This window comes from Aspergillus vadensis (genome assembly GCF_003184925.1).
Source record: "Aspergillus vadensis CBS 113365 unplaced genomic scaffold BO88scaffold_10, whole genome shotgun sequence".
Lineage (NCBI taxonomy): Eukaryota > Fungi > Ascomycota > Eurotiomycetes > Eurotiales > Aspergillaceae > Aspergillus > Aspergillus vadensis.
This window is the reverse complement of record NW_020292048.1, coordinates 727,376-745,806: the sequence shown is the minus strand read 5'-3', so window position 1 is coordinate 745,806 and position 18,431 is coordinate 727,376. Positions and strand designations below refer to the sequence as shown.

The 18,431-nt window shown below is 49.1% G+C and overlaps 7 protein-coding genes across 7 annotated transcripts; 4 read left to right on the top strand and 3 right to left on the bottom strand.

The window, feature by feature from the left end:
- Positions 1 to 66: 66 nt before the first annotated feature.
- On the top strand, positions 67 to 1,287 carry BO88DRAFT_404641 (DUF1014 domain protein). The gene is made up of 3 exons (XM_025706677.1): positions 67 to 263; positions 405 to 505; positions 581 to 1,287. Exons 1-3 carry the CDS (start codon positions 207 to 209, stop codon positions 1,095 to 1,097), a joined length of 675 nt encoding a protein of 224 aa, XP_025563423.1. The 5' UTR covers positions 67 to 206; the 3' UTR covers positions 1,098 to 1,287.
- Positions 1,176 to 2,685, bottom strand: pex7 (putative peroxisome biosynthesis protein (Peroxine-7)). Its single transcript, XM_025704832.1, has 2 exons — positions 2,342 to 2,685; positions 1,176 to 2,263 (listed from the first exon to the last, which is right to left on the bottom strand). Exons 1-2 carry the CDS (start codon positions 2,503 to 2,505, stop codon positions 1,351 to 1,353), a joined length of 1,077 nt encoding a protein of 358 aa, XP_025563422.1. The 5' UTR covers positions 2,506 to 2,685; the 3' UTR covers positions 1,176 to 1,350.
- Positions 2,686 to 3,060: 375 nt separating this feature from the next.
- Positions 3,061 to 8,426, top strand: BO88DRAFT_443625 (uncharacterized protein). Its single transcript, XM_025710040.1, has 11 exons — positions 3,061 to 3,711; positions 3,763 to 4,327; positions 4,405 to 4,771; positions 4,878 to 5,074; positions 5,138 to 5,161; positions 5,224 to 5,416; positions 5,470 to 5,850; positions 5,925 to 6,491; positions 6,555 to 6,666; positions 6,721 to 6,981; positions 7,031 to 8,426. Exons 1-11 carry the CDS (start codon positions 3,365 to 3,367, stop codon positions 8,316 to 8,318), a joined length of 4,302 nt encoding a protein of 1,433 aa, XP_025563421.1. The 5' UTR covers positions 3,061 to 3,364; the 3' UTR covers positions 8,319 to 8,426.
- Positions 8,397 to 12,172, bottom strand: BO88DRAFT_425302 (DEAD/DEAH box helicase; the record flags this gene model as incomplete). The annotated part of the gene is made up of 11 exons (XM_025708817.1): positions 8,397 to 8,459; positions 8,549 to 8,702; positions 8,810 to 8,995; positions 9,084 to 10,035; positions 10,093 to 10,280; positions 10,346 to 10,379; positions 10,442 to 10,650; positions 10,711 to 10,815; positions 10,873 to 11,543; positions 11,641 to 11,885; positions 11,917 to 12,172. The coding sequence occupies 11 exons, from the start codon at positions 12,170 to 12,172 to the stop codon at positions 8,397 to 8,399; spliced, it is 3,063 nt and encodes a 1,020-aa protein (XP_025563420.1).
- A 280-nt stretch (positions 12,173 to 12,452) lies between these two features.
- On the bottom strand, positions 12,453 to 14,022 carry BO88DRAFT_404637 (uncharacterized protein). Its single transcript, XM_025706676.1, has one exon. It carries the CDS (start codon positions 13,606 to 13,608, stop codon positions 12,520 to 12,522), a length of 1,089 nt encoding a protein of 362 aa, XP_025563419.1. The 5' UTR covers positions 13,609 to 14,022; the 3' UTR covers positions 12,453 to 12,519.
- Positions 14,023 to 15,054: 1,032 nt separating this feature from the next.
- Positions 15,055 to 16,185, top strand: BO88DRAFT_453372 (uncharacterized protein; the record flags this gene model as incomplete). Its single annotated transcript, XM_025710741.1, has 3 exons — positions 15,055 to 15,286; positions 15,356 to 15,498; positions 15,598 to 16,185. 3 exons carry the CDS (start codon positions 15,055 to 15,057, stop codon positions 16,183 to 16,185), a joined length of 963 nt encoding a protein of 320 aa, XP_025563418.1.
- Positions 16,186 to 17,300: 1,115 nt separating this feature from the next.
- BO88DRAFT_435164 (uncharacterized protein) lies at positions 17,301 to 18,198 on the top strand (the record flags this gene model as incomplete). Its single annotated transcript, XM_025709508.1, has 1 exon — positions 17,301 to 18,198. Exon 1 carries the CDS (start codon positions 17,464 to 17,466, stop codon positions 18,196 to 18,198), a length of 735 nt encoding a protein of 244 aa, XP_025563417.1. The 5' UTR covers positions 17,301 to 17,463.
- Between the last annotated feature and the right edge of the window lie 233 nt (positions 18,199 to 18,431).

The following is an 18,431-nucleotide window of genomic DNA, read 5'->3' as shown; positions in this document are numbered from 1 at the left end:
TTAGTCATCTCAGCTCCACTTTCCCTCCAATTTCCTTCCGTCCCGGCCCATCAACTCCCGCCATAGGATGACATCGTTGCTTTTCTTTTTCTTCCTCTTTCTTCTTGCTTCCTAGCTACTTTTCCTACCTACTTACCTGCAACACTCTCTTTTTCTCTCTTTTCCCTCCCCCACGTCAATAATCACTGTATATACTATCCGCAAAAATGGGAGGCAAAAAGGCCGCCGGCGAGAACTCTAAGAAGGCTGCGGGTAATGCCCGTGTACGTTCACCTACCTCAGCTCTCTGCAAAATATTACCCCGCCCCCGCTCCATCACCACCTTTTTACCATCTTCTCAACCACAACCACCACGCCAACGTCAGAAAAGCAATGCTAACAAATCCTGATTAATATGGATATAGAAAGCCGAAGCCGCCGCCAGCAAAAAGGCCGCCGAGGACGCCAAGCGCGCCGCCGAAGAAGACGCCAAGTGGTCCAAGGGCGCGAAGGGTAACAACAAGCGGTACGCGATTCCCTTCCCCAGGACCAACGGTTGAAAAAATAAAAGAATGCTAACGCAATCTCTTTGGAAATCCAGCGAAGACGCCGAAGCCAAGAAAGCCGAAGCCGCACGGAAGAAGGCCGAACGGGACGCCCTCCTCGCCGCCGAAGAAGCTTCCCAGCCCAGCAAACCCAAGAACACGAAAGCCGCCGCGAAGAAGAACGCCGGACCCAGCCGGGGTACATTGGATCTGTCGCAGCTCGACGATTCCCCCGCCAGCAAGAAGGCTTCTGCGCTCAATGCGTCTGGTATCGATAATGCGCTCGACGCTTTGTCGCTTACGGGCAAGGATAGCGGCAAGGTGGATCGGCATCCGGAGAGACGATTCAAGGCTGCGTATGCGGCGTACGAGGAGAGACGGTTGCCCGAGATTGAGGCTGAGAATCCCGGTTTGAGACGTAACCAGCGCATTGAGATCTGTAAGAAGGAGTTTGAGAAGAGTGAGGAGAATCCGTTCAACCAGGTGCATGTGGCGTTTGATGCGAGTCGGGAGGAGATTGCGGCTGTGAAGGAGGCGGAGAGGAAGAAGGTTGAGGCGAGGTTGGCGAAATAATCTCTTTGTTTTTATTTCTTTCTTCTTCTTTCGGTTTATATTTTGTTGTTTTGGGGAGGAAGGGTTTGATATAGCTGGGTTTGGATGATATACCCGGTTTGCCTGTGGAGGGATGGATATTTTCAAAAAAGCATAGAGCATATAGCTGATAGCAGATGAGATGATTAACGATGCAATGGTATCATGCAATCTATATCCATATCCAATACACACAACACGCAGAATCAATGGATGGAGGGAGGGAGGAATCGGGTTAACCCATCACTGCTCTCACATCCCACACATACAAACTCTCATCCCATCCCACACTCGCACACCATCCCTCACTCCCAAACATACACCAATCCACCCCCGTCACAAACTCCGTATGCCGACCCATCCTCCCTAACTCAACCCCCATATTCGGCCCTGGTCCAGCCCGCATCACATCGACATCGCCCACCGCCCCCGGCGGCGTCTGATCACTCCAAGCCCGACACGTCATATCATAACTGGCACTCAGCAACACATCCGACAAATGCGGCGACCAGGCCACCTTCCGCACGGCATACTCATGTCCCAGCATCACCGTCTGCGGCCCCTGCCCAGGCGCCCGAATATCAAACGTGCGAATCGTCCGATCCACCCCCGCTGTAGCTATCGTCGACGGGCGATATTTATTCCAATCCATAGTCAACGCCTCCGCCGGCGCCGTCGCCGCCATCGGTCCCCCACCCGGCACTATTCCTCCCCCAGCAGCAGCAGCACCACCACCATGAATCGGCACCTGCAAAGTCAAATGGTTCGACGCCGACGCCGGCGTCCGTAGATCAAACACCCGTAGATACGAATCCGACGACACACACGACAGTATATCAGGCGAATGCGGAGAAAACGCCGCGCTGTACGTGCAGCTATGCGTCGGCAAAGTAAGGAGGGAATGCGGGCGGTTTGGTGTCCACACGCGCACTGTCCCGTCCCAACTACTACTGCAGAAACGGTCCTTTGCGACGAGGTTCCAGTGCACGCTGAAGACTTCGCGGTTGTGCTCTTTCCAGTTTTGGATTGGAAAGTCGGCGACTCCGGTGTCGAAGAGCTTGATGCTTCCGTCACCGGAGGCTGTGAGGACTTGGTTTTCGTGAATTTCCGACCATGCTAGGTCGTAGAGGGAGTCTTGGGTTGTGAACCTGGTTTTTTTGAGGCGGGAGTTGGTTAGATTTTGGGTGGGTTTGGAAAGTGGGATGGGGATTGGGGGCTGGGGATACCATTTGTAGGGAACGATTCCGTTCGGAGTCAGCTCGAGAATGTAGAGTCGGCCATTGCCGACGAGGCCGAAATTGGCGGATGAGGCGACGGCGAGGCGGTTGTCGAAGAAGGGTGAGTACTTGACTGCGCAGCCGTTGAAGCCTTCTGTGCGGAAGTGGAGCATTTTGGGAGGGTGTGGTGAAATGGAGTGGAGATGGTTGTTGATAAAGGAGGGGGGATTAATTGGGTTAAGGGATCATGGCGTTGTGAAAGTGAGGGGGAGGTGGTGGGTGAATTGTTGGTGTTGGTGTTGGTGTTAAAATGGAGAGATTAGTAGATCATGGAGATGCGGATGCAATTGCAGATGAAGATGGAGATGGACTGACTGCGGGGAGTCAACGTGCCGAGGTTCGGTCACCATTTGGGTTGTGCTTATGGCCTGAGGCATTAAAAATATGCCTCAGGCACTGTTACAGTGCCCGTATGTTGAGCCTCAAAGACGGTGCGGTGCTCCTCATTAGACATTCACCAAGATCTAGGTCATGATTGGCTGTCACAAGTCAGTGATGCACTATGACCGTAAGTGGACTAGTTCATGGCACCGCCCTTGAATTGAATTCCTTCAGCCCAGGTACCCTACGAATCACGTGGTTCATCAAGACTTTGCCCTGCCTTGGGAGCCCTTACTCTTTCGGGAGTAAATACATGGATACCCAACGAGGCAAGCGCCAGTGCCCGATGCTTAGCCAATGTCCTGATCTTTTCCTTCTTCCGACGACTCCATATTCCAATCACTGCGCTATCGATGAGGCCATGTTGCTCAGTTGCTATTAATCAAATCCGTCGTAATCTCAGTTATTTGTGTTTTCTTGCTCACGTTCTTCAAACTCGTCTTCAATACAGACAAACAGTCTCTCTACGGGATACTCTTCTCAAGCTAATCTCTGACCTCTTTCTATGTAGACTCTGTGTGTTCTTCGAACATTGGGTTTACATACCCTTTTGCAAGGCGAATCAGGCTGTGATAACTCTATACGGCAGCAATGGACTGGTCCAAAACTGTCTTTCGTCTGCGCGCATTGCCAGACACCGTGGAAACCAAAGAAGATGCCGCTCGTCTGCTTAGTAAACGGCTCAGCGATATCTCTACGCACCAAATCTGGGTGTATTCCCTCGCGCTGACTCTGAATTATTGGGAGGACCCTCCCACTAAAGTGGCAACTGTTATGTTCGATGTTCCCCCTTCGCTTGTCCAACGCAATCCAGAAAGCCGGGCGTGGCATATTCCCGCCAGGGGCCATGATCGTAATAGCCCAGATCTCATATTAGATACCCACTTTATAGGTCTGACACCCTTGAATGATACAAATCACTTGCAAAACTCGTACGAGTAAGGACTGCCATGTCTTTTCAACATGATCGGCGTTTGACCATTGGTTAGTTGCATCGCTATCTCAGGACTAGCAAGCCACCCTTTCGGATCCTGGCAGCGCAAGGGAAGTAACAAACGCTTCATGTGGATTCGTGATAATCTACCCAAGTCTGTGCGAGGAATCCGAGCCATACTTTACGGGTATGACACTGAGCTTGACGGCAGCAGCTCATTCCAGACCATCAACGACCTCGCCAAGCAGCTCATCGATCAACTCCAAGCCCACCGGGTCCCAGAGTCGGTAACGCCGCTGGTATTTCTCGCCCATAGTCTGGGAGGACTGGTCGTTAAGCAAGCTCTACGAGACCTGGCCGAAAATTACCCGGGAAATGAACATCAGGCCCTCCTGAGTGCTGTACGCGGAGCAGTCTTCTTCGGCGTCCCAAATTTGGGCATGGAGCACAGTGAATTGGAAGCCATTGTCCATGACAAACCTAACGGGGTTCTTATTCGAGATTTATCTACAACATCCAACTTCATCCACCAACTCTCAGAGGCGTTCTCCACCAATCACTTTCACGAACGATTCAAGTTTTTTTGGGCGTATGAAACAAGTGTGTCGCCCACAGTTGTTGTATGTAATCATCGTAACCAGTAATCAGCATAAACCGCTATACCACAAACTGTGAGCTAGTTGCTGACCAGCAGCAGAGGAAAGCAGACAATCGAGTAACCAGAGATGGGCCTACGGCCATTCTGGTGAACAAAGATTCAGCAACATGCGGGTTCATTAACACTAGATCTGCAATAACGTTTGCAATCAATGAATCACACTCCAATATGGTGAAGTTTGATCAAGGTTCTCAATATTACTCAACTGTGCGCTCAAAGTTATTGCAAATTCTAAAGCCCGATCCTCAGCCACAACATGACATTGCCTGTGATGCACAGAGTAGCAGCGTGTCACACACTGTCCCTGATGATGTGATACAGCCTCTCTACCAGGATGATTTAGCAGACAGTGCTAAATCAGCAGCTGAGAGCCTTCTGCTGCAGCCGCCACCACGCAGCATGCTTGGTAAGCGAAATGCCATAAGCCTCCTCTAGTTCGATCACCCACTCATGTCTCATGATAGCGGAGCTAGACAAGTTCAAGAACGTATCGAAACTCACCGAAAGCGAAGTAAAGACTTTGGTTGGTACGACTTTGAGTGTCCTTCAGCATACAATCGGTGGAATACAAATGCAACAGGAACTCTCCAGAGACATGATGTACATGGGACGACTAGAACCGTTTTTGGTATCGATGGAACAGTTTGGCCAGCTGGCGGAAGATATCAGACTATTCTCCAATAACTCTGATAGCATTGCGTACGTATGGGTAAGGTGGATTAAGATGTTTATAATATGAATCGTGCTATGAACTGGGCTGACCCTAACGTAGGGTTCAATGAAGTATATCCTTGAGGTACGTGAGGAAACGCGCCCGGGCTCTTAAAAATCTTCTGACAGATGCTCTATCATTCCTAGACAACATGCGAGCATTCAAAAGCATTCGATTCCATTTTGAATGCATACCAGTCAATTGGAGATGAGATGCCAAGACTTCGCCCGTACCAGGCTCTTTTTATTGAATGTCCTCACTTGAGAGATGTTCTAGTAATGATCTACAAGGATGTTCTTCTGTTCCACGCTGAAGTAATCCGGCACTTAAAACATCGGCGTGGGTATCATCGCCATTAACACTAGCTTATAACAGAGGCTGATCTAAACTAGAATGGGATCAGCTGTTCCATGCCTGGATGAGAGTCTTTACTATCAATATCGACGATATTGCGGAGAGAGCTGCGAGAAACAAACGGCTTATTGATAATAGAGTCTCTCTCGTGGAGTTTGAGGCAATCAGAAAAGATGATTTGATATCCGCACGTGCCTTTGAACGTGAGAAGGAGGCCATGGCGAAGGTCCACAGAGATACGGTCGAGCACTGGCTTTCCGCAATCGACATCAAAGCAGAACACCGCATTCATCAAGCCAAGAGACGAGTTTGTCAAAATCCCGGGCACTGGCTACTGAATAGCCCCGAATTAAAGACATGGTCAAGCATTGAGGATCAGTTGAACCCACTACTCTGGCTCAGCGGGATCCCGGGAGCAGGTATGTAACGGGCTCAGAAAAACCGCTTGAGAGTGGGAAAGGGGCGAGAATATGATGCTAAAAATTATCTCCAGGCAAGACCGTTCTCGCTTCTATCGTGATTGACGAGCTTTCCAGACTTCCGGGAGCAATTGTCGCGTATTTCTATTGCAAGCATGGCGATGAGAGACGTAACTCCGTTGATAGTGTTACGAGGTCGATCTTGGCACAAGTCCTTGACCAGAACCCTGATCTACTGCCATATTATTACGAAAAAGCTCACATGAATGCCTCATTGACGTCATCCACAGTCTCTGAGCGACTGTTATGCACGTCTCTCAGGAGTTGTAGGAGGGTCTATATCGTACTTGATGGCTTAGACGAATGCGGGCGCGCTGCCAGAAAGAATATTGTCAATCTGTTTCGTCAAATGGTTGAACAAACGGTGATAGATGCGGGCTTCATACGGTGTCTGTTTGTCAGCCAGGAAGACGGTGCGGCTGCGGAAGATTTTGAGGGCATCGAATGCATCAAGATCGGACAGCGCAATTTTGAAGATATTTCGGCTTTTGCCCGCGTATGGCAGCAGACTATAGTCACCAAGTTTGGGGGAAACAATCGACTCCTGCATATTCAAGACCACATAACAAAACGGGCTAAGGGTAAGATACTCAAGGGATTCCATCAATTAAATGGGATGTCGGATGTCTAACCCCTTGCTTAAGGGATGTTTATCTTCGCCGAACTATTCGCGAAATATCTTGAGGAGCGTCTGAGTCTTGAAGACATCGAAGAACAACTTCGTCCCGACAATCTGCCGGTGGAGTTGGATGATCTGTAGGTTCTAGCTCCGCGGGCTTTCCAACGTTGGGCTGACTGTTTGCCACAAAGCTATGAGCGGATTCTTAGTCGCATCCAAGAAGTGAGAGACGTTGAAACTATGAAGCGCATCAAGGAAATGCTAGGTTGGATTGTCTGTGCTCGTCGGCCACTACGATGGGAAGAGATACAGACCACAGCCTGTATCAGCCCTACGCATGGGAATTTTGATGTTCGCAGACGACTAGTCGATTCACCAAGGGAACTGTTCGCCTCCATTGTCGAGTATCATTTTGATGGCACAGTTGATCTTGTACATGGTACTGCACGGAAGTAAGGTATCTCATATGGAGCACATACTATCTTTTACTGACTGCGCTAGGTATTTAACGAAAGGAGGGTTGGAAAGAGGCCTCAGAAAAGAGCCGGTGGTAAGAGTCCACCAGGCTCATTATTCGCTAGCAGTGCGCTGTCTCACGTACCTCTCGTTCCCTCACTTCGATCTCAATCGAGCTGAACATGATGTCAAGTCGGATATGCTTGACGGGTTTCATCAGCTGTATGACTATGCGTCTGCTTGCTGGGCTATGCACCTGGAAGGGGGGATTTTGGGTCTTGAAGAGGGAGACCTCACTCGTCTATGCGAGGCACTGAAAGGAGTAGTTAATCTGCACTGGTCTGAGTCACACAAGCCCATTCAACATGTCGAAAGAGTGTGCGCACTCTTATCACCTTTCAACGCGATTGAAACCACGGAATCGAAGGATCACAACCAACTAGTTCAAGCGGTCGCTTGGGCCAGGAAGCAGTCTGGCCAGTCTGGAATAGGCCCCTGTGACGAGGAGGCGCTCGCTTTGTGGAAGGTTACAGCCAGAATCAGATCCGTGTTGGAGAATATTGACACTAAGGGTGATGAATTCAAGACAATCAAACGTCTCTACGGCGTGAACCGGTTCAAGTGCCCTAGAGTCAACTGTTACTACTATCATCACGGCTTCCGCTTTCTTGACCAGCGGAACCGACATGCCAAAAGGCACACCCGACCGTACCTCTGCGTTGTCGCGGGCTGTCCGATGGAGGTCTTTGGTTACGCGCTGGAAAAAGAATTACAGAAGCATCTGTTTGACGTGCATCATATCAACGATGCCAGTGATGGAGATGAGCCAGACTTTCCTAACCCTATAAGAGAGAAAACATCCAAGTCCGGAAGAGTTGAGGGAAAGTTCAGATGTACCGACTGTGATAAGACTTTTACCCAAAAAAAGAGTCTGAATCGACATCAGAGAAGTCATGCTAGTGAGAGGTCTTTCCTTTGTACCACTTGTGGCAAACCCTTCACACGAAAAGAAGACTGCGAGCGCCATCAGGGTGTACATAGTAGCGACAAGCAACAGTACGTCTGTGCTGGAACTCTCAAGGATGGGACAAAGTGGGGATGCAATAAGTCATTCGCCAGAAAAGACCATTTCAAAAACCATTTCCGGCCAGAAAAGAAAAACAAGTGCATCTTGCCTTGGCTGCGGGAGAAACAAGCAGCTGGTGATGTCGATGGAAAATATCTGGATGGCAACGTGTTTGCCGATCAAAAGGGGGCCAATGCCGAGGTCCTGCTCATGGCCGGGCAAGACTTGCCCCCGTTTCGCGTCTTTTTGGAAAGATGCGGCCTTTGACGTTGTATGGGCTGGGTTGGACTTGGTTATTGATGATGTTGCATCTCACTACGCTAAGAGCATAGCATGATGTCCCTTCTACCGTATTTCGCGCCCATCCAATGAGAGCTGCAATTTTCGTAACTGACCACTCTCGATTATCTATATATGGGTAAGCGACTCTGGTGGTTGACAGACAGGCAGTAGACTCATTCTTTGTTGTTCTGATGGGACGAATTCTGGAGACTCACCTTTTCAACTGTCCCCTCCATCACATAGCGAATAACAAAAATCTTCTTTCCCTGGCCCCAACGCAATGCGCGCCCAATTGCCTGACTCTCCACTGACGGATTCCACTGCGGTTCCAGTATATGAACCCGGCTAGCGACGGACAAGTTATTTAGGCTATGTTCAACTCCGTCAGCCTGCGAGCTCTCTATTGACCGGTATACAGTACTGAGCGCGCACGCAAGACCAGAAATCAAAAACACGGGTTTTGTGTCATTACTTACCCTACAGCACCCGTCCCTATAGTCATCAAAAGCACCCGGACAGCTGGATTGTTCTGGAACTCCTCCAGCATAGTCCGCCGTTTCATCGGACTCATGATGCCATCGACTCGGCAAAATACAATGCCGTTTTGGTCGAACATTCCACTCAAAACATCGAGACTTTGTCTCCAGAAAGAGAAGACTATGCTGATTGGTTTTGCATAGCTGCTTAGCAAGGGGCATACAAGACAGGGGGAAGAATCAGATGCGCTGCGGATATTTTGGGTATACTTACCTCTTATCCTCCAAATAGTGTTCTCGTATATCCGTGAGTAAAGTCATTAATTTTGAAGGATATACATCGCTGGCCTGTGGAGGATCTATAGGATAGAGCAAATCTTGCTCAGTGCTAATGGTCTCCTCACTGTCGATCATTTTATCATCGGATGTTGTAATCGTTGTAGTTGTTATTGCAGTCGAACTCTGAAGGTCATTTGAACTCTGTTCATCCTCCCTCAGACTTGCCTTTAGACAAGCACATGTTTGGCATTCCAGCACACGGTGGTGACTGGATGAGAGCCAGGTATCCAACGAGGGCGTTGTACTCTTACCTTCGTCATCGTCATCCGGATCTAACGTGAGTATCTCCATATTACAGATAGAGCACGTATTCTGGCCACTCTGCTGCAGTAGCGTGACTATTTCGTCTGAAGACAACTTCTGAGCGTCACTGCCATAATCAGCCCTTCCGCCCAGAAACACACTTCTCAGACCGGTGTTGCAAAACATGCGCAACCGCAATTTAGCTGTCAGAATCAGCTTATCTGCTCGTCCTTTCGAGGTTGGCATGTTTGTTGCAGCTTTAAGCCGCCTGTCGTAAGCCTTGATCAGCTCATCGTAGACTCTGCGTTCGGCCTCCGAGAACGACGGACGATATGTGATGAAAGTGCCCCCGAGAGCCGGAAATACCGTTGACATTTTACGTCTTAGGCAGATGACTGAGAGAAGACACTTGAGGTTGGCGTAGTTAGGTTGGACACTACGAGCGGATCTAGACGACGCTTTTGTCATGTATTTGCGGAAGCCCACAACGCTGTCCAAGTACGGGATGCGGAGGAACTGAACGAGCGACGCCAGATCCTTGAGCGAATTCTGTATGGGTGTCCCTGTCATGCACCAGCGAATTGAGGCCGAAATGCGCTGGATCGCCTTGAACTGTTTCGTGGAGGCGTTTCGTATAACGTGAGCTAAGTAAAATGAGTCAACGTCTTGCAGTTATTACGGGAAACCATTTTTTTTCTGACCTTCATCGAGTATCAACCTGTGCCAGTGAATCCTGTTAAGTACACTTTTCCCGCCGCTGCTACTGAAATCCGCTTCAACAGTGGCATAAGTTGTGAGAATGATATCATCTGAAGGGGGCGACGACAAAGAGATGCAACGACCTGGGCCATGATATTTATAAAATTTCAGGGCCCCGGGAATGAGGTGCCTATTGCAGAGTTAAAAGAGGGTGTTCGCTAATTAAGGTTATCACCATATTCATGTTGTTCTTACTTTTTGACTTCGTCAATCCAACCGTGCAGCAATACTGGGACTCAGTAAGTCATGGTGAATAGACCCAAACGCTCGAACCAAATCGTAGGTACTCACAAACAGAAGGCACGACAACAAGTGTGGATTTTGCAAAAATAAAATTTGAGTCTGCCGGTTTTTCCAACGTTGTTATATCACTGGGTGGGGATGTCACTATGCTGGCAATCATGCTGAGAGTCTTTCCCACACCCATATCATCCGCAAGAATCCCGCCACGAATGTCCACGGGCTCCCTACTTCTCGTGCCAGTGATTATGTGCTTATACCTGTATGCTTTCCGGTAAATAGGTGTGTTGTAGCCTAGAGTTGAAGGTTTCCACACATACACATGCTCTTTCCAATCCCAACTTTCAAGACGCCACAGTGTGTTCTTAGTTCGAGAATAGGCTGATTCTCGAGATAGGATAAAGTCGACTGCTTCCCGCTGATGCCTACAGCAAGTCTCAGTATCCATGACATTATCAAAATCAAGAACGAAACCGACTCACCCTTCAAGCTTTGTTCGAATACGGTTGTCCACGTCTATCTCGTTTCGCAAAGCCTGCTGCGGAAAATCATCAAGAATCGCTCGAGCATCATCGTCATCATAATCGCAATTATCATGGCCTTGGCCTTCTCTACCCAGCACGTCGAGGCCGTCTGTATCGTTCTGTTTGGCGATCCCCAATATAGGCGGTAGGATCGGCCGGTCGAGACACGGCGCTCCCGCCCAGGACAGGTATTGGGGATTGCTGTACTCAAGGTCGGGCTTCGGTTCAGGATGCTGCAGGAATAAATGGTGCTGGGCGAGTTCTCTTGCCAGGGCCTGCGCGATGGAAGGGGAGCCGATGACGAGGACGGACATTGTACATGTCACCTTCGACGACCACTGAGCAGTAGCGGAAGACTCTGCTACAGATTTTATTCTCTGCTGGAGCTCAAACTTTGGTATCACACCCAGCCAGGTTGGGGCCTCTGGTAACCTTATAGAGCTGAGTGCATGTTGGGTTCTGGTATTCAGCGTTGCGATATAAATCCCTTGTTTTGATACAATATCACAACGGTCATCCTGTATGAAGAGATCTAACGAGGCGAAGTCTCCCGTATCCCCTAGAATTTCATCGAAGCATAGAGATTGCGGATCTTGAACGTGATTGATTCGTATTTGGATGTTTCTTAACTACTCCATACAGCTTATCAGCTACAACAAGTAGATGGAAGAGCCATCAAGGGTAAAAGCAAGGGAGGAAGGGAAAGCAGCGCCTCCTATCACGCACCATTCCAAAACATACTATACGATCTGTCTCATACTCTTGAATCCTTTGCAAATTCTGGACATTGAGATCGCTCTCTTGCAGGGCAGATACTTGAAGTGGGTGTGAAGGTAAGAGATTATGTTGAAGCACTTGCGGTCCTGGAAATTCTGTTCTTGCATCGTGAGAGATTGTCGGAGAAAGGAAGGGGTGTAGGAAACAAAGAAAAGAAAGCGCGATCGCCGGACTGGGAGGTGGTTGTCTTCTTTCTCCATAAGTCTATCGCAAATGTGCACTCACGGGTAGCCTGGGTATATGGGAGAGGAAGTTGGCCGCGACAGTGGACCTGCTGTAGCGCATGATGGTGATACTCCATACCAGAAGATCCACAAGGAGTTGCTGTGCCCGAATTGGAGCTGGACGTGTTGACGAGATGCTCGTCAAGCCTGAGCCGCTTGGTTTGAGGATAATCGGCCTCGCCGTGGATGCCATTATCCCCCAACTCCGGATCCCGCTTTGGGAAGGGGCACAAAGACATGTCTTCGGAAATATCCATATTGGTATCGCCTGACATTCTAATTTCATCGATTTCTTCTTCGCCAAATTGTGAAGTGTTGAGGTGAGAACGAAAGATATAATCCTTTAGCGGCTTATCGCACTGCTCTGAGCTGCGGCACTGCCACCCAGAAGTTGCAGCAGGGCACCACCACCTGCATTAACCGCCGTACACTACTAATCCAAGGCACGCATTCGCGAGGCTGAGTCTGTTGAAAAATATAATTGGCTCAACATTGTTTCAATTGCTTCACCTTCTGGCTTTCATTTGTTTGCTTTTGCTCCGCAAGCCTGCTCGCCGAATACATTTGAAATTTGGGCGTTGAAGGTATGACTGGCCTTAGACAGTCACACGGTTTTTCTATACACTCTCCGCTCTCTCTGCATCTGCCTATTGTACATCATTGTAAACCCAAGATGATAAAAAAACAACAGGATCCATAACATCAGCATAATCCACACCAGAACCACCGTGAAGAAAATAGACGCCAAGGTGAAGACGACGCAAACCCTCTGAAACTGCTGATTCCCCTGCAGCGCCTCGGTCGCCAGTCCCACTTGCATGGCCGACAACAGAACTGACATGTATACTAAAACCGCCAGGATCCACGAGAAATTACGCTCAAAGAACTCCTGGTACCATGTTGAACTGGGAAGAAACCCAAAAACGAGGTTGCGGATAGAAAAGGTCACGGGCGCTAATCGGTACAGGGAATTCAGGCGGCTCAAGCGCAACTCGCCAAACTCGTAGCGCTTGTTGATGATTGCAGGCCGGGGTTGGGAAACATAATCCATTTCTGTGTGCAGGGAAGTACTACATCTATCGTCATCATTCTCATTGTCCACCCACTCGAGGAACTGCCGGATTAGCAGGGTCCATGCATCCCAGGTGACATCACAGGGAAGAATACGCTCGTCCTTAGCGAGTTGGAAATCGATCAATCCAGTAATGAGCCACGCATAAGAGAGAAGCAGCCCACATGCGGCAGCGTGCAGTTCTCGATGAGGACAGAGCTCCCGCACCCAAAATTCGTGGTCCAGAAGATATTCCGGGACGGGTTTGATGAGGATCTGTCCGGGGCTCCAGACCAAGTGCTCATCTGGGGATTCCGTGAGGATAATCGCACGCTTCATCAGCTTCTGTCGATGCAGTGGCCGGGCTGCCCGTGGGAGGCCAGCGAGCCATAGCAGATGATGAATTCGATTCAACTTCGGCGTTGTGAGCTGGAAGTCCAGATAGCGTTGGAGATCCTCGCTGGGCTTTATCAACTGGTGCTGGAAGTTGACGCCTGCTGGGTGCGTATATTGTGGGGAAGAGCGAATACTCGCAGAGCTGGAGAATGGCGGCGTCACACCATGGCTCGCTGGCCTTTCTGGCTGGGGGTAGTGTATGGTAGGAGGATGTGGCACAGTATTGTTTGCCACAGTTGAAGACATCTTATAGGCGAAGATGGATGTTTCCTCACTCTCTCTTTCCTTTCTCCTTCTCAAGGTTTATATACGGATTTGCCTAAAAACAAGCCACGAGAAGGTAAACAAACCCCGGGCGCGCGAGCAGTCTTACTGGGCTTCTGGGCGAAACGACGTAGCTAGTATCTCATGAAGATGACGATTGTGTTGGCACTTCCTTAGATAAAGGCAAGGATATGGCCACTAACGTGGTGACCACTTGGAAGCCAGAATGGCTGTAGAGGCATGGTTGCCTATGATCTTGCCCCTAAGCAAGTCAGGAAATTAAGTGACTGCTGTAAGATCATAACTCCTCCAGCTGGGCAAAAATTGCGACTCACGACAATGCTTGGGTTGGGCATCATCAGGGCAGTTACATGGTTGTGGCTATGCCGGGCGGAGGAGGAGGCAGAGGCGCCCAGGTTATTCACGTGTAATTCCTTCTGTCTGAAGTGATTCCAAGGGCGGTGCCAAAAACTACCTAAACCGCACCGGGAAGTGTGTAAGCACTAGCACCATGCGCATGGTTCCACACGCAAGCCGACTTACGTGCTAGCCCTCCATACTTGACTGCACACAGTAAAGCGGCGGCTTCCGTATAAGGTAAGCGATAGGACTAAATTATGTATCAACTGGGTGAAGCCACTCCGATACTCATTTACACTGCTAAACATGCTGTTGGGACAGTAATCTCTCCGTCGCTAGTCTGACTAGACGCGATATATCGTTTTTGGTCTAGCGGTTAGCGTTCCGACACATACTAACAACAAAGGAGATAAACAACATACCAACAGAGTAAGTCTACAGTTCGCCAGAACGGATATCAACGGAATACAGCTCCTGGGTTGTATAAGTCACTCTGGGTGACGGAGTTTGCTATGGATTATGCCGGTGATGTGGGCTGTGTTGTTTTGTTATCATTTTGGATTCACGACGTTGTACCATAGGCGGTTACAAAGGGAGGGAAGAATGTATAGGAAAAATGTGTGATTATCCGGGCTGGGGTGGTAGTAGTCAGGACATGTACCGAGAGCCCATATGGATTGATAGACAAGCTATAGTGCGGCTAAGCAAACCCCAGTAGTTAAACAAAGAAGTGGAAGAAAAAAAGCAAACAGCGGAGGTAACTTTGTGTACCTCGTTCTTTGTTCAAGATGGAGAACAATCTCCCTATCCCCGGATCTTCCCTTCACAACCCATGAGAAGCAGCAATCGCTCATGCCTACTTAAGAAGGGAACTCATGCCTCACGTTCAGATGAAGTCTTCATTCTTCATTTCCATAAGCCTTGGTGATTGTACCCTTCCTCCGGGTGGCTGTGAAAACTACTTTGTGCCCTAGCTCAGAATCAAGTGTGAGCACGGTTGCTCCTTTCTCCTCCTCTCGGCATTTTACAGTCTGACACTAGTACCTGCTTCTGAGCTTTTCCGACGAGATGTCATCGGACTCTCTTCAGAAGCGAGTCGTGGAATCAGTCGACGATATCCATGATAAGGATCCCGACGGTCATCGGGGAAAGCGATCCAAGATTGACAAGCCCTTCACCGGCGTCTCCAGCTCCGTTCGAGACACGGAAACTTCTCCGAGCTCTCTTGTCTCTGATGATAAAGCACACGATGATTTACAGCCGAAATGCGACCAAGCCGGTGACCATTCGGAGGCTATCTGTGAGTACAACACCTACTGTCGAGCCCCCCTCACCCCAACCGAAGTCTAACTTCTCATGTTATGCCCAGGCTCTCCAGCACCACAAGCGCTTTCGCCCAAAACTTTGGCTCCAGAACCTGTCCAGGACCCTCCCCAGCAATGCCACAATAATAATGACAAGGTCTTGCAAAGCACTCAGGAAGATAAGGCAGAATACATATGCTTCGGGATGGTACGTGATATGGATCACCTTTTCATTTCCTCCTCTTCCCCAACCCCCCCCCCCCTTGGTTCATTTCTCTACTCATCAGGCATAACTAATGTGGGATAGCTGAGAGATGTCGATATTCAAATCCAGCCTGTTCTGGGCCGGTACTCTCTAAGCGTTGATCAATCATTCGGGATACCTTATACGTTTGCTTCACTCACTCTCTCGATAAAACCGACGCGGAGTGATTTTCTTTCAAATGAGGGCACTTGTATTGCGACGATAGACTATGCAACACACCGTCGAATCAGCTCCATAAAAGTCGAAGAGGACCCGATCTGGTTGGCTGTGATACCAATGAATGAACTCCGGCGGAAGATAAGAGCAGTGACAAAGAACTCTTCTTCAGGATCTTACTCTCCTTCCTCTTGGACGTACAAAATCAACATTCTTGCTATCGGCCTCTCGACGATTGCGAAACCCCTGGCAAAGCAACTTACTCAGCGTCAGCATGGTCGGCGTCAGTTGCAGTTGCGTTGTCCAGTCCCAAAGCCCACCCAGATTAGGTATTATAATCCCCAATGGTCGTACAGATTGGGACCACCGCCTTCCGAACAGCTGAAACCACCACATACACCGGGGATTGCTAATCAGAAGGAGTTGAATGGTTCTGAAGAGGCGGAAGCGAACAAGCGCAGACTTCGAAGATGATCGTGGTGACGCTCAAGCGGTCCTTATAAAGCAAATAGTCAACTCGACGGCAGGCGATAGCGTAAGTGGCCGCCCGGCAAATGCATTTTCGGGGGTACTTGGTGATGCAGCGGATGAAGAACATCATATACGAAGATCCGGGAATGTGAATGTATGGCTTTACACTTAAATTGAGTATTGACTAGATATTCTATGGTGTAGACCCAATGGCCGCTAAAGCCTAAGGCCGGACTGGACTCAGGCAGCAGAGCATTCCAACTATGTAACTACTACTCCTTACTGTAATTAGTTAGGAACGCTAATACCTAGGTGACATGCCTTGAAGTGGATCTATATTGTTTCCAAACGGACCCAGTCAATAAAACACAGCTACAAGGTATTCTCAAACTGAAGCCGCACCTACATGTCTCTTCCAATATATCCAGCTACAAATCAGCATTTCTAGTATTTCATTCAAGTGATCAATCAATCCACCGTGAAGCCTTTAGAATACACCAAGTATCACTTAAAGTGCCTCAGAAAACGACAGATTCTTATCTGAATATATTAAGTTGTATCTCCAGTGTAAAAGATCTGACCCGGCTTCTAAATCAGCGAAATGTGCCGTTGTGCCGATATATATGTACTACTTAGTAGTAGAGGTAGATAGTACTACTATCTTACTTTCTTTCCCTACCTTTCTTTCATCGTAACATAGCCACAACAATGCGACTGACCCCGTGATTAGCAGCTTCAGTTGGTCAAGAGCCTTTGTCGGCACTACTAGTTATTCTTCCTAGGTATTATAGAACTTTGAACCAGCACTCTGATATAATCCCCGACTCGCAGTGAAGTGGTGAAAGCAGCCATGGCGGTCATTCAGTTACTTCGTTGCCCCAAGTGACCAAAAGCGGCATCACCGGTTAGTAGGCACGCAAGACTTCTACTTAGCAAATCCCCAGTTATGTGACTTCAAATACTGCAATTAATACCTAAATCCGAATAACCACATACTCCGATAATCCCACTATCAATAAGGGAGAAATTCCACTCCTCTACAGAGTAGTAGATCTATACTTTCCCAAAACGGATGTCAACAAAACATTGGCAGCTCCCATGTCGAGCATGTCACACTGACGCCACTCCCACATTCCCTTCCATCCACTTCATCACCCCAACTAACTATCAATCAGATTACTACTTACTTACTATCCAATCAATCAATCACTCAAATTAATCCACCATGAACCCACCTACAACAAATCAACCATCACCTCCGACATACCACCCCCTCCCAAAATGAAACCCAAAAAAGAAGACAAAGATCCCACCACCCCAGCCTCCACCTTCCTCCAGACAGAACTCTACCACACAGCCTCACAACCAGGCCTCCGCTCCCTCCCACCCAGTCCCTCCCGCGACTTCCTCACCCTAACCTGGGGCCCAATAATCTACCTAACGACCTACACACCTTCCTCCTCCCACAATCTCCTCTCCCGCTTCCTGCAATCCCTCAACACCGAAATCCACCACGCCATTCGCCGCGTCCTGCCCGGGAATCCTTCCCAAACTCGACTCTTAGTATCCAGCTACGCGGCGAAGGTCTTCAGCGGGGAGAAGCTGTATGGGGATAAGAGCGTCGAGGAGATAAGACGGGTGTTTCATGATTGGAAGAGGGTGGATTTGGCGTTGCCGGCGGTAGAGTTACCTGTGAGGTTGAGGGTGTGTTTGGTTGTTGATAAGGGGGTTTTGGATAGGTTTGGAAGGTTGGTGGACGGGGATGGGGATGGGGATGGGGATGGGGATGGGAGGGGAGGGGAGTGTTGTCCGGTTATTATGGTGGAGGAGAACTTTCCTGATATTAGAAGGAGGGATTCGAATCCAGCTGATGAGGGGTTCCCGGGCTGGACGTGGGTGGCTTTAAGGGCGGTTGTGGAGGTGTTTGATGGGTTGAGGGGGGCCGGGGGGTTGAGGAAGTATCATCGTGAGGGGGAGGTGTATTTGGGGGATGGGAGGTGGGGGGAGTTGGGGTAGGGTGGATTGTATGGGATTGGACTTTGGGGGGTGTTGTATGATATTATGTGTATTCTACTGGGTCAGGAGTATGGTTGGACTGGTTAGATTGGCGTCAGTGGTGTGCTTTGGCTCAAGGGATGGGTTAGAATATTTATCGTACGATCGTCTTCGATCTGATTTTTGCAGCTTACACATACCAAATCAGCAAGGAAATTATCTGGCTTGTTTTACCCACTAAAACATTCAGGGTA

Coding starts and splice junctions, on each gene's coding strand:
- pex7 (XM_025704832.1), bottom strand. CDS start 2,505: ATGCTCCACTTCCGCACAGAAGGCTTCAACGGCTGCGCAGTCAAGTAC. Junction 2,264..2,341: donor GGAATCGTTCCCTACAAATG/GTATCCCCAGCC, acceptor CAAAAAAACCAG/GTTCACAACCCAAGACTCCC.
- BO88DRAFT_404641 (XM_025706677.1), top strand. CDS start 207: ATGGGAGGCAAAAAGGCCGCCGGCGAGAACTCTAAGAAGGCTGCGGGT. Junction 264..404: donor AGGCTGCGGGTAATGCCCGT/GTACGTTCACCT, acceptor ATATGGATATAG/AAAGCCGAAGCCGCCGCCAG. Junction 506..580: donor GCGAAGGGTAACAACAAGCG/GTACGCGATTCC, acceptor TTGGAAATCCAG/CGAAGACGCCGAAGCCAAGA.
- BO88DRAFT_404637 (XM_025706676.1), bottom strand. CDS start 13,608: ATGTCTTCAACTGTGGCAAACAATACTGTGCCACATCCTCCTACCATA.
- BO88DRAFT_443625 (XM_025710040.1), top strand. CDS start 3,365: ATGGACTGGTCCAAAACTGTCTTTCGTCTGCGCGCATTGCCAGACACC. Junction 4,772..4,877: donor GCCACCACGCAGCATGCTTG/GTAAGCGAAATG, acceptor CCGAAAGCGAAG/TAAAGACTTTGGTTGGTACG. Junction 6,492..6,554: donor CATAACAAAACGGGCTAAGG/GTAAGATACTCA, acceptor CCCTTGCTTAAG/GGATGTTTATCTTCGCCGAA.